Raw genomic sequence first — 14,563 nt, 5'->3', positions numbered from 1 at the left:
TATTTATAGACTTAAAAGCTCTCCAACCCCATCCTGCAAATGCTACAAATGGAATTAAATGAAAGGTAGTTTGTGTTTTGTTTTGTTTTGTATTTGCCACTGAGGATTTGTATTGTACAGTGTCAGGGTGATATCCACTTAAGTTTCTCCACCTAAGGGAACAATCTTTCCCATTGTGTCTGCTGGAGAGAGAGACAAGAAGACACAGAGAAAATGAGAATGAAAATTTCAGTATCTCCTTGACCTACTGACTGTCTATGGCCTATAGATGACTCTTAAAGGCTGGAAGTACATCACAGTATATACTTTTTCCAACCCATCCCATTGTTTTGATTAGTTCTCATAAGAAGAAAACTCTTTTTTGAAGTCTGTACTAAACGCAATGAAGTGTTTCATGTAGAGTAACACTGGGTGATTTTGGTAATAGGTTGTGCCTTTAGGGTCTTGTAATATATATTGTGAGCAAAGATTTTCTGAACTTCAGGAAAAAGAAGTTCCAGTTGTGTAAATAATGACAAAGTCTAGTTCTAGTAGAAATGAAATTTCACAAATAAATGCAGTTTCTTACACACAAGGAGTACACTCATCACGGCACAACAATTTTGGAGGTGTGGGCGTCACACTCTAAGAAGGAAGAACACTGACAGATAAGATGCTAAATAAAACCAAGCATATGTGGGATCTGAAAGGAGGGCTACACACACGCACACATGCACACACAAAAGGAATGGAAAGAAAAAAGCAGAAGGGGGGAGGAAAGGAAGAATAAATAAACCACATAAAAGAAGGCGAAAATCTTAGAAAATTATGAAACTTTGGCCAAGGGAGCCCTCATTTAGAATCTGTCTTCAGCACACATTCACATTTATTTAGAAATAAGAATATAACAAGTCCACAAATGCCATGTTAAAATGCCTTTCCTACTTTCATGTTGGTCACAGTTTGCAACGTCAACCATATCAATTTAGAAAAATCTTTCTTTTTGAACAGTAATTCTTGAAGTAGAAAATGGCTTGACCACATTTTATTTAGGGAAATTCGTGTAAGTAAAATCAAAGCGACTACCTATCCCAGGATTTTTGTGAAGGTTGGGTTTGTTGTTTTTGTTGTCCATTACATATCCTAAATTTCCAGAATTTTGCAGGTCTGAATTCTATTTTTTCTACCTAAAAGCACCCTGGGAAAGCAACACTGGAAACTATATAACGTTTCCAGCATACCTAAAGTACTAATGTTTCTAACCAGACAAGATGTGATAATGACAATAACTGGTCTAATTCCAAGTTGGTTATAATTCATGAAGTACTTTCATGTGCATTACCTCATTTGTTTCCTTCAACAACTCTCTGATGAAAGTAGGGCAGTTAGCATTGCCAAATGAAGGCAGATATTCATTACTTTAACACAGTCATTATAGCAACTTAAATGCAAGAAAACATTATGTTTTTTTTTTTTACAATTGAAATAATAAGGTAGATGTTCAGTTTTATGCAAGAAATTCTTATCTAAAATTTAAAACGTACATCATGAGTCCTAGGTTTGGAAATTCTACCCTTGAAGTAACATGTTAAAATTTTTGGAAGATTGGAGGGAACAGGGAAGGTGCTGAAAGGAATCAGCCATTTTTCTTCCACCAAAGCCCTCTAACATGCACGATGTGTGGGGAGGAGCAAATAGGATTGTGGAACAGAAGATCCAAAATTAAGCTGCGCCCATCTCGAGGCTATCGTAAGAAATAAGAACTCTCTCTCATGCCAACTCTATACACCTAGAAAAGGGTGCTGGTCTCCATTGTGCTGACACACTGTTAAAGAACCAGTTTTAGCTTTGAATTTTGGAAAATTACTCATAGATCAATCCAATTCATTTTTCACTTTGCCTACTGGAGTAGGAGAGAATTACTGTCTATGGCCACTAATGCATAAATAACACCAACATATTTCCTTAGAGAAATGTGAAATATTAGAGTCATTTAAAAGATTAATGTGAATATAAAGTTTCATTCTGTGTGTATGTTAGTTTTCTACCCTGGATTTTATAATCCAGTTTTGTGACATAAGATAAAACTTTAGAGGGAGAGGGTGGCGGGGTGATAGACACTGGGGAGGGTATGTGCTATGGTGAGTGCTGTGAAATGCGCAAGCCTGATGAACCACAGACCTGTACCCCTGAAGCAAATAATACATCATATATTAATAAAATAAAAAAGAAAACCTTAATCTCTAAGTCACAGAAAGAACGAAAAGTAAATACATCAAAGATTAAATAATGAGAAGTTTGGAGAAGACGGGATGATGAGATACATAGAGAGGGAGGTCAAAGAAGAGTCGGAGTAAGATATGAAGAAAAGAGAACGTCAAAGCTGGAAGAAAAAGACAAATGAAGCCAAAAGCCCCTCAATTTTTAGGGGAGGGTTAGTTAGCAAAAGTTACAATACATCAGTTAGTAGTTAACTGTCCTACACAGTAAGATAAATAGTCACCTATTATGTGTCAAGCCCATTATCACGAAACAGACAGGCACAGGTAATTCAACTAAGGACTCTTCATTTACTCTTGTGGAAGACAGGAGGGAAGTACACAATAGTGATCGTGAGGTAAGAACTAATAGAGGTTACTTAATGCTAATAGTTAGACTAAGCCAAATTCTGACAAAGGTATTCAGAAAAGGTACTTGGGTCTTTTTTTTTTTTTTTTAATATTTTATTTATTTATTTGACAGACAGAGAGCACAAGTAGGCAGAGAGGCAGGCAGAAGGGGTGGGGGCAGACTTCCTGCTGAGCAGAGCGCCCAATGCGGGGTTCGATCCCAGGACCCTGAGAACATGACCTGAGCCGAAGGCAAAGGCTTTAACCCACTGAGCCACCCAGGCGCCCCAAGAAGGTACTGAGTCTTAAAGGTGAATAAAAATATACTGGGTAGCTAAGACCAGGAATGACACTCTCGGCAGAAGAAGCCACATATGAAAAAGTAGAGTAGAAGTAAAAATACAGTATTGAGAGAACCGCATGCAGTTTGGTAAGAGAGCACAAGAACATACCTTAGAAAAGAAGAAAATAACATTAAGTGAAAAAAAGGGGTTGAGACAGATTATATATGGTCTTATATTCAATACCAAGTAGTTTGGTAAAGGACAGTAATTTTGTTCCAATTCTAGTTCCTCCATATAATAAGAAAATAAGCAAGGTACTGAACTTCTGGGAGCTCCTGTGTGGCTCAGGAGTTTAAGCGTCTGACTCTTGATTTCAGTTCAGCTCATGATCTCAGAGTCCCGGGATGGAGCCCCATGTCGGGCTCCATACCAGGAGTGGAGTCTGCTTAAGATTCTCTTTTCCTCTCCTTCTGCCTCTCCTCCCCTCCTCTCTCTCTCTCCCAATAAACAAACAAACAAACAAACAAACAAATTACTAAGCCTGATGTTAACCTTGGCATTTTTGAGGATTAAATGAAGTAGCTCCCACAATATCTGGAACAAGAGACCTATCTTTGTTAAGGTCTTTGCCTTCCATCCCCAAGACATCTATGGGGCAATACTAAGGAAGTAAAAGCATCCTTCCAACAAATATTTTGAATATTTACTATGTACACTACCTTCACTTTTAAGGAGTTAATGTAGGGGACGAACTGACAAATATATGGGCCATTATACAGTAGAGTAAGGGTAACAATGCAGGCAAATAACAGTACTTAATAAAAAAATGACAAAGCTAAAGCAAGTGAGTACTCCTTCTAACAACTGAGACATGGAGAGAAGAGGAACAGATCTATACATAAAGGTGGGAATCAAGAAAAAATAAGTTTTGTCTGTTGTGTTTCTAGAAGGAACAGATGTAAATTTCCCTATAAGTTGAAATGGCTATTGCAAAGAGATGCAGAACACAATGTTGATGTTAATACAGAAAAGTTAAAATAAGAGGCCTGCTATAATGTTTGTTTCTAAAAGAATTGTAAGTTAGGTATTTAAAGTCTCATCAAGGTAAATAAAAGTTATTTTCACCTGTGCAGTTAATGACCGAAAATTTGAATGAATATCAAGTTAAAGTCTGAGTCTGACCCACTATACGTAAATGATAATCTGTATTTATAGATCATCCCTAGCTACTGGAACTTGGGAACTCAGGACATTTGTGGATACCTATCAATCTTATAAATCAAGATATCTGGTTGCCTTAGATTCAATCAAATTTAAGGAACAGTGAAACACCCTTCAAAACCAAGGATAAGGTGACATTATTTCTAAAAGACCAAGAGAAAGAGAAAAAAGAATGTCTGAATGTCTGTTGCAACTGAACAAGAAAACAAAGGAACCTATGCCTGTAAGCTGTGGGCTGGATTCTCATTTGGCTTTAACACCGATTGCTGTGGGATTGCAGGCACATCTCTCGGCCTCTGTCGGTTTCAGGCTCGCTCCTCTCTCTCTCTGTCCCTGTCTGTCTCAAAAATGAGGATAGAGCCCAAAATATTTCTACATTTCATTCCAATTCTGAATTTCTGTTATTCAACAACTGTTTTGCTCTCGACATAATAAAGTCTAAAACAAGTTTTTATTAAGATACTCTCCAAGGCATTTTTTTTTCTTTCTTTTTCTTTCTTTCTTTCTTTCGCACTTTAAACTCAAAACGTTCAAAATAAGCTGATTTTCAATTAAAACTTTCTGGAAATCTGATCAGCACTGAGACATTAGGAACTTCCTTTGGCAGATAATTATTAAGTGCTACTTTATTGTTTCATATTACAAAGGAATTTTGGCACACGTGGGCTGAAGAGTAACATTAAACCATTACTGGCAAATTCCTAATTGGAAGAAACAGTGTAACTAGTGGTTAACAGCATGGATTATAGTTTAGTTTGACTTCAGTTTGAATAATGACCCTGACACTTAGTCACACTCTGACATATTTAATCATGTTTTCTCATCTGAAAATGGAGATGATAAGAATAAGAATATTTAGTTCATGTGAGTGGCACTTCCTGAAATTGGGACGGCTATACATAGCAGCCTTGGCTATAAGGTTTATGTAGAGATTAAATGAAGTGTTTCATATAAATTATGTAACACTACAATTCACACATGAGATGCACTTAATATACGTTACATTTCCCCCACTAATACATCATTATTTAATCAATGTTTTGATGCAGGCATTACATGTCCCATACCGTAATATTAAACCTTGTTATTCTTAGCCTCTGATAAGTTAGTTAAAGACTAACTGATAGAGCTTTGATATTACCAAGTATAATATAACTAGATGGCATAGGGCAGATGGATATTTTGAGCTGTGAATTTACTATGAAGTTTGGCATTCCATGTCGGTTAAGAGACACTGGACAAATGAGTCTTTCATGCCAGTCTTTTTTGAATAATGACAGGCAACAATTCTGATGGAGGGAAAAGATAAAAACAAAAATGCATTAATATATTTTTCTCCTATTTATAACTTCTGAAATATCTTAATTGCTTGAAAAACTAAACTGGCCGGAATAAAAGAGCCATTTTTTTTTTCTTCAACTCATAAGCAAATCTAATTTTCTTTCTAACCATTTCACCTCAGTGGCCTCCTTTTGTATGACACACCATTCTCTTCTAACTTCTGAATTTTTGCTAGTTTGCTGTTGGCAGGGATAAGGTCGGAAATAATAAAGATTTTCTACTGAAATCTGCTTCCCCCCCTCAATGAGAGGAAGCAAAGGCATGAATATGGCACCCTCATAATGATTTAGCTGGGGCTTAATGAAATTTTCATTACAACCTGCTGTTCATTTTAATGGCCTTTGAAAAACAATGGAAAAAATAGCTTGGGGGAAGAGGGGGTTTTTCTGTGGCATATATTTGTGAGCTTAACATTTCGTTCCATTCACCCTATCTCTGGTTGCCTCATCCCCATGTTGCTGTTCTCATCACAAAGCTGTTACCATGTTTTGTAGTTTTTGAGTATAAGTTCTACAGTTCTTTTGCTAAATTCATTCTTATTTTATTCTTTTGATGCTATAGTATATCACAGAGCTATGATCATTTTTTGGTATTATATACAGTGGAATTGTTCTAATGTTTACATGATGTCAGGTTTCAGTGGCCATTCTCATGCCCAACCATACCATATCCTATGATTAATGGAGTATTTAAAGCCAATATAACTTCCTACTTACTGTTGGGATGGACTTTTACACATCTACCTGGAAGTATTTCCCCATGTTTTCTCCTCTTTGCAGTTAAATAAACTGTTGTCAACATTCTATTGCTTTCCTATGATATGATTTTTCTGCTTTTCTATATTTTTTCTTAAGAACATCACTTTATTGAAATATGTAAATCGCTGCTTGACATCTCTCAATTGTTGCAGTCATTAAATAAATGTACTTGCCACAGCAAATTTCTTTATCAGTAAGAGTGAGTGTATTTACATTTCTGTGTACTTAAAGCACATGTCTAGGAATCTTGTGTACATAAACATAAATAAATCTTAGGGGTTCCGTAAAGTATCTTTCTGCAACTCAAGCTTTTAAATGTTAGCCATGTTCAGTTGCTATTCTTGTCTTCCATCAAGACTGTCTCTGTATTTTCTCAATGTCTTTATATTATTCATTAGCAAGTCTGTCTTGAGCTGTGCTTTTAATATAGCTGTAGGAGGCAATGTACAAAAAAAAAAGTTGTGGGAAATACAATAATGAAAACAGTATAATGTCCACATTTAATACTGATGTTTCTTCACCAACTCTTCCTGTTGTGGATGCTCTATCTCTGTCTGCTTTTCTGTTGTGCACCTGTTGCTAGATAGTACACTTTGATCCTATATCCCAATGCATCTAAATGGGAGGCACTGCCTACTGTCTTCTTTCCTTCTGGGAGTTGTTCATTTGGATCTGTCCCGTCATGTACCTCCAAATTCAGAGTCTCTGAAACTACTTGGAAGCCAACATGACACACTGGAGAAATAACAAGGTCATGTACTAAATTTCCTTGGAGAATATGACCTAAATGTACACATACTCACACACACACACACACACACACAAAATCAAACTACTTTGTAATCCAATATATAGCACTAGACCTTAGATCTGGACCACAAACACATCTCAAACAAAAATCAAACAATAACATGCGAGGGAAACAATTCCCAACTCATTTTATGAATGCCGCATTATCTTACTAGAAAAATCAGATAAAGACATTGCATTAAAAAAAAAAGGAACTATAGACCAATATCTCTCATGAACATAGATGCTGCAATCCTCAATGAAATACTGGCAAACTGAATCCAATATTATATATATCATAAACCACAACTAGGTGGAATTTATCCAGTTTGCAAGGTTGTTTCAACATTCAAAAATCTCATCATATGAGCACACTAAAGGAGCTAAAGAGTATTATGCTAAGCAAAATAAGTCAGTCAGAGAGAGTCAAATGCCCTATGATCTCACTCATATGTGGAATTTAAGAAACAAAACAAATAAGTAAAGGGGGAAAAGAGAGGCAAACCAAGAAACAGACTCTTAACTATAAAGAATAAATTGGTGGTTATCAGAGCAGAGGTGGGTGGGGGGTGGGTTAAGTAGGTGACGGGAATGAAGGAGTGCACCTGTGATGATGAGCACCAGGTGTTGCAGGAAGTGTAGAATCACTATATTGTACATTTGAAACTAATATTACACTATATGTCAAATATATGTCAACTAACTGGAATTTAAAATGAAAACTTAGAAGAGTGCATCGTATCAAGAGATGAAAAAAAATTTGATAAATTTTAGCAACTATTCATGGTGAAAACCCTTACCAAACTAGAAATCGAAGGGAACTTCCTCAACTTAGTAAAGAACAGCTACATAAAACCCAGAACTAATAAATATAACGATGATAACTTGAAGCTTTCTCCTTACAGTCAAGAACAAGGCAAAGATGTGTCATTTCATCACTCTTATTCAACACTGTACTGGAACCCAGATAATGTAATAAGACAAGAAAAGGAGATAAAAAGGATATATCTTGGGAATGAAGAAATAAAGCTTTCTTCATTCACAGATAACATGATTGTCTATACAGAAAATATAAACAATACACAAAAACTCCTAGAGATAATGATCAAGTATAGCAAGGTCACAGGATACAAGATTAATATATAAAAGCCAATTTCTTCCCTTTATACCGGCAATAAAAATTGGAATTTGAAATAAGAAATACAATATAATGAGGGGTGCCTGGGTGGTGCAGTCAATTAAGCATCCCACTCTTCGTTTCAGCTCAGGTTGTGATCTAGGTTTGTGAGATCGAGCCCAAGTCAAGCTCCATGCTCAGTGCAGATTCTACTTAAGACTCTCATTCCCTCTCCCTCTGCCCCTCCCATGGTACTCTCTCTCAAATAAATAAATAAATAAACAATTTTAATAAAATACAATATAATGGAAATATTGTGTATAAATGTAACAAAATACATAGAGGATCTATATGCAGAAAACTATGAAACTCAAAAAATAAAAGAAAATCTTAATAAATAGAGAAATATTTTGTGCTCATGGTTAGGAAGACTGAATACTGTTAAGATATCAATTCTTCCCAAATTCCCAGGATGTAATTATGTAGATATCAACATTAACTCTGAAGTCTACAGGAAGAGGTAAAAGAGCCAGGGTAATCAACAAAATACTGCAGTAAAAGTACAAATTAGGAGGACAGACACCACCCAATTTTCAAGTGATAGCCATTAAGACATCAAGGTGTTGGCACAAGCATAGACCGACTGATCAATGGAGGGGAATATAGAGGACAGAAACAGACCCACACAAGTACAATCAACTAGTCTTTGATGAAGGAAGAAAGGAAACTCAATGGAGATATGATAGTCTTTTCAACAACTGGTGCTGGAACAACTGGACATCTATCTGCAAAAACACAAATCAGACAAAGAACTTAAACCTTTACAAAAATTAACTCAAAACAGATCATAGACCTCAACTGTAGAATGCAAAACTATACAACTTCTAGAAAATAAAAGCAGAGAACATCTAAATGGCATTGGGCGAGGCAGTGTGTATTTAGCTACAACGTCAAAAGAATGATCAATGCAAGAAAAGAGGTAAGTTGGACTTTATCAAAATGAAAACTTCTGCCCTGCAAAAGAAAATGTTAAAAGAAAAAAAAAAAAAAAGCCACAACTTGAAAGAGAATATTGCAAAGCCCATACCTGATAAAAGATTTGCATTCAAAATACACAAAAAACTCTTAAAACTCAACAATTAAAAAAATCCTCAATTTATAAATGAGCAAATGATGTAAACAGGCACAAAGAAGATATACAAATGCCAAGGATCACATATGGAAAGATGCTCCACGTTATATGTCATCAGGAACTACAAATTAAAACAACAATGGGATGCCACTACAAACCAATGTGAATAGATAAATTCCAAAGAACTTACATTATCAAATGCTGGTGAGGCTATGCAGCAACAAGGACTCACATTCATTGCTACTGGGAATACGAAATCTCACAACCACTTTGGAAGACAGTTTGGCAGGTTTTTTTGGTTTGTTTGTTTTGTTTTGTTTTGTTTTTATAAAGCAAAGCACACTCTTACCATACATTTCAGCAATCACACTCCCAGGTATTTACTCAGTTGTGTTAGAAACTTTTGTCTATACAAAAACCTTCACATAAATATTTATAAAAGCTTTATTCTTAATAACCAAAAACATGAAACCACTAAGATGTCCTTTGATAGGTGAATGGATAAACAGACCGTGATACCTTCATACAGTGGAGTTTTATTCAGTACTAAAAAGAAATGAGCCAGGAACAGACATGAAGGAAACTTAAATACACATTGATATGTTAAGGAAGCCAGTTTGAAAGACTACATACTGTATGATTCCATTGATACGGCATTCTGGAAAAGGCAAAACTACAGAGATAGTAGAAAGTTCAACAATTGCCTGGAATTTGAGGGCAAGAGGGAGAGATGAATAAATGAAGCACAGGGGATTTTTAGGGTTACCAAACAACTGTTCTGAATGACGGCCATGGTGGACAAGTGGCAATACACATTTGTCAAAAAAAAAAAAAAATGTAGAAATGTACAACAGAAAGTTTGAATACTGATGTAAGAGGATTCTATAAGGTAATTCAGTAATTTGAGAGATACCAGGAAAAACTACAGAAAAAATTTAATCATCTTACAAATGTCTGGGAGAAGTTCACTGAATAAGGTGGAGGAAAATGTACTAACTCGTTTTGGAAATGAATCTGTAAAACGAAAGACAAAAAGAATTGCATGTAAGTACTATACCCTATTGGTAAAGATGTTCCCCATGGTATTATCAGTTAGTAAATCTGATACTGTTAAACATACATGCTGGAACTGAACAATAAGTAAATGGATGGTGATGGTTCCATCTAGATTACTCACAGTTGGGACGGGAATGTGCCCATCAATAAGGAATGAGGGGGGAATGATCCATGGGGGAGACTACAGTTGTGGAGAGTAGTAAGAACTCATGTTTAGCTTAATATATAGACAATTCAACATAGAAATATTTATAGATATATATGTATACGGGTTAGCATACACATCTATTTCTTCGTTTTGTCAGGTAAGAGGCCCTAAAGAAATGAAGCCTTATGAGCAAAGAGCATACCCTGTATCCAGATCTGGCTTTCTAATACCATTCTCCAAAAAAAGGAACCAGGGTTTCCTAGAGAAATGACTGATTCTTGAACCAGAGCATGAGATACACAACATGAGTCTGAAGCACCTTACAGTGCAAGAAAGTAAGAAGGGCTCCAGAAAAAAATTGACTACAATCACAGTGGTATATCAAAATGACACAGAAGTCAATAGAAAGAGCTTCCAATGTCCAAAGCTGAAACAATTTGAGCAACAAAATAAAGTAGAATTGGATTATAAGTCAAAGTATAAAATACCCATGCTGTCCATACTGATATAAATAAATGATTGAATAAATTAATAAATGATGGAGAAGAGATAAATCTCCCATGCAGAAGAATTCCAAATAAATTATGTAGAAACTCTGCTCTGAAGGAACATAACTCCCTACTCCTTAAATGTGGGTTGCACATAGCATCTTCCTTCCAAAGAATGTGGTATGGAAAGGGGGCAGGAAATAACTTTATAGTGCAGGACCCTGACAAACACTGTACCAGCCAGATGATCAAGGTCAAAATCAAATTCATAAATCATATAGAGTGTATATACCTTTGATATGATGTGACAGAAAGGTATTTTATCTCATTATCTTCCTCCCCAAACCTATAACCCCAGTTTAGTCAAGAGAAAAACCACCAGATAAATCCCAATAGAGAATGTTATCGCATGGAGCACTGGGTGTGGTGCATAAATAATGAATTTTGGAACACTAAAGAAATAAAATAAAAAAGAGTAAACCCCAATAGAGGGACATTCTACAATATACCTGAACAGTATTCCTCAAAACTTCCAAGGTTATCAGAAACAAAAACAGTCTGAGAAACTGTCACAGCTAAAGGGAACCCAAGGAGACATGACAATTAAATGTAACATGTTATCGCTGAAGGCATCCTAGAACAGAAAGAGCACACTTGGTGAAGACTAATGAACTATGAATAAACTGTGGACTTTAGTTAATGATAACATATGACAATATAAAAGACACAAAATAATTTTGAAAGCATAAAGTTAATCATGCAAAATGAACAGAATATGTAAAATTAAAGATAAGAAAGAAATGCATCGTAAGGTTAAGAGTTATTATATCATATGGTTTCATTTACTTGTGCAGCATAAGGAATAGCACGGAGGACATTGCAGGGAGGAGAGGAGAAGTGAGCTGGGGGAAATCGGAGGAGGAGACAAACCATGAGAGACTGTGGACTCTGAGGAACAAACTGAGGGTTTTGGAGGGGAGGAGAGTGGGGCGTTGGGTGAGCCTGGTGGTGGGTATTAGGGAGGGTACATCTTGCATGGAACACTGGGTGTGGTGGATAAACAATTTTGGGACACTGAAAAAAAATTAATTTAATTTTAAAAAAAGAGTTGTTATACCAGAAAGCTATAAAATTAAGCAATTTTGATTTTCCTTTCAATTTTTATGTTTTTTTAAAATACTTCTTAAATAAGAAGATAGTATTTTTAATATCAAGAAAAATTCCAGCACATTAAAAAAATTGTCTAGGTCCTCCTCAAAACCCCATTTTTATCTTCACGTGGATGAAAGCCAAAAGTCTTTGGCTGACTAGATTATCTCTAAAATTCTTTCCAACTGTAAGATCATGTGAATTACATAAATTATAACTAAAATCCATGTCCCAGCTATGCATCTGGTAGGGACCCAGAAATATTTAATTACCATATGACTCCCAAATATACTGGTTAACATACATTTTGTGCCATATATACTCATAATTTGCTAGTGTCCTAACAACAGACTAGAAATGAGCCCAACCCAGTGTTAGATAGTATAGATGCAGTATATTTTTGGTATAAAATATGTCTTTTTAAGTCACTATTTTTTGTTTGTTTGTTTTAAATTTCCATCTGACTTTTAAATAGGAGGCATGTTCTTATGTGCAACATGGCATACAAACTTAGGAAGAACACAGGTTTATGTAGGTGGTAGGAAACATCCGTAACATAAAGGGTGACTATCACTTATGTATAAATTCTGTAATAGGCATTAGTTGTTTGTTTGCCTTATTTATTTATTTACTTATTTTTAATATTTTTATTTATTTGAGAGAGACAGAGAGAAAGAGAGAACATAGAGGGAGATGGAGAAGATGACTCCCTGGTAAGCAGAGAGTCCTATGTGGAGCTGGACTCCAGGACCATGAGATCATGATCTGAGCCCAAAGCAGATGCTTAACCAACTGAGCCACCCAGGGGCCTCTGTTTGTTTGCTTTAATTTTAACATATTACATGTGCAGATCACCTATCGGCTACTATCAGTAACTACTGAAGTAATTTAGAAGATGAAATCTTAAAAAGAAAGGCATCCTGGAAGTTAAACAAAATGGGAACTTCAGCATGGCTAACAGAATTAAAGAATCAATAATTTTTAAATACAGAGCAGGCCTAACCATATTAATTTTGGACTATATAAGAAACAAATGAAACTAAGGTAGCATTATGATGCATTCCTGTATAAGTAAGGTCGTACAATTTAATAAAGTTGTAAAATGGCCTTGGGGACAAAAACTGGAGATGAACACACAAGTCTGCAGATATTTGGGACGTAGGTGGTACCTATTCTGGGCTCTGCTGTCACATTCTATTCTTGAATCTTTAAGTTTTACTCAACCACAACTTACCCATGTGTGAAAATGAGGAAGACATCACAACAGAAAATAATGATTTTTAAAAAATCAGGACAGACATTGGAATGTTTCTGGAAAAAAAAAATCTATCCATCTTCATAACATTAGGTTTCCATGTTGTCCAATTTAACTTTGAGTATAAGTCACAAAACAGATCTAGAAGTTAAACTCCGACTGCTAAAGTCAGGAGATGGCAACCACTGTTCCCTTTTCCAGGCTTTACCTTCTGGCTCATTTTTGATGAGCTCTTCCATTTTCCTCTGCTTCAAGGTGTCAACAACGTCAGCTAAGCTGCCTTTGCGCCGTTCGGGAGTTCCTAGGGCCGTGCTTGACAAGGACTCACCACTCTGCCTCCCACCTTCTTCTGCCTTCTGAGGTGAGGTAGATGAGTTGTGTGGGGCAAATGAAGACATAACTTTATTGCCATCAACTTCCTGAAAGAGAAAGCAAAGGGGAAAAAAAATGTTTAAAATTCAGTGAATTTTTTTTTAATTGCTTAAGTGGCTTATTTAGCTAAATCATGAAAAAGTGAAATGTCACTCTGCAAGAGTAAGATAAATAAATAATTTTTTAAAAAAAGAATGCATTAAATTTATAGGCTGGCACAGAGTGAGTCAAAGATCAATTCATACAAGAAATAAAAATACAGAGACCCTCTCCCTTAGACTGAGAACAAATGGCAATAAAGCCTTATACAAAGCCTATACCGATCAGATGCATTCTTCTACTTTTCTTTGAAAAGTCTTAGATTTTCCTAGGGACATTAAATGCACCAGTCATCTTGCTTAAACATCCTCATGACACTGTAATATTTAAACAAGTAACATTCTGCACTTCGCTTTTCGTTTTAACCGGCTGCCTTTTCTTGATGGTTGCTCCTAATTAAAGCAGGGTCCTTTTTTAGTTCTCCACCTCCCTCTCACGCTTTTAAGAAAGCATCAGCCACACAGGTTATTTTGACATCAGATAGGAATATTGAAAGTTTATTTCTGCTTATGCCAAAGACATTTCTAAATCCATTTGTTACCCCAAGCATTGTTTCTGTCAATATTCTTCCAGATTTTGCACTTTAAGCCTCACATGCCCTATAAAACAAAGTTTCTTGCAACCTTTCCCTCTTCATAATTGTGTATGTGTATGAAAAGAATTTATTCTATAATTTTAAAATTTAAACATAAACATTTGGTGTTCTTTTCATCATTATTTTCCCCATAATGTCTTAACCAACTCCAGCCATCTAATATTTGGGCTA

The 14,563-nt window shown here is 35.7% G+C and overlaps 1 protein-coding gene across 9 annotated transcripts in view; it reads right to left on the bottom strand.

Moving 5' to 3' along the window:
- The window catches only part of SOX5 (SRY-box transcription factor 5), a 958,250-nt gene that overhangs the window by 287,149 nt on the left and 656,538 nt on the right, over positions 1–14,563 (bottom strand). For all 9 annotated transcript variants that reach the window (XM_044229411.1, XM_044229413.1, XM_044229414.1 and 6 more), the window contains one exon: positions 13,535–13,745. In XM_044229411.1, the coding sequence (XP_044085346.1) occupies positions 13,535–13,745 (211 nt within the window). The remainder of the gene's footprint in view (positions 1–13,534; positions 13,746–14,563) is intronic.

Source organism: Neovison vison, chromosome 12 (genome assembly GCF_020171115.1).
Source record: "Neovison vison isolate M4711 chromosome 12, ASM_NN_V1, whole genome shotgun sequence".
NCBI classification, from domain to species: Eukaryota; Metazoa; Chordata; class Mammalia; order Carnivora; family Mustelidae; genus Neogale; species Neogale vison.
The sequence above is the reverse complement of the archived record's forward strand: the minus strand, read 5'-3'. Positions and strand labels throughout refer to the sequence as shown.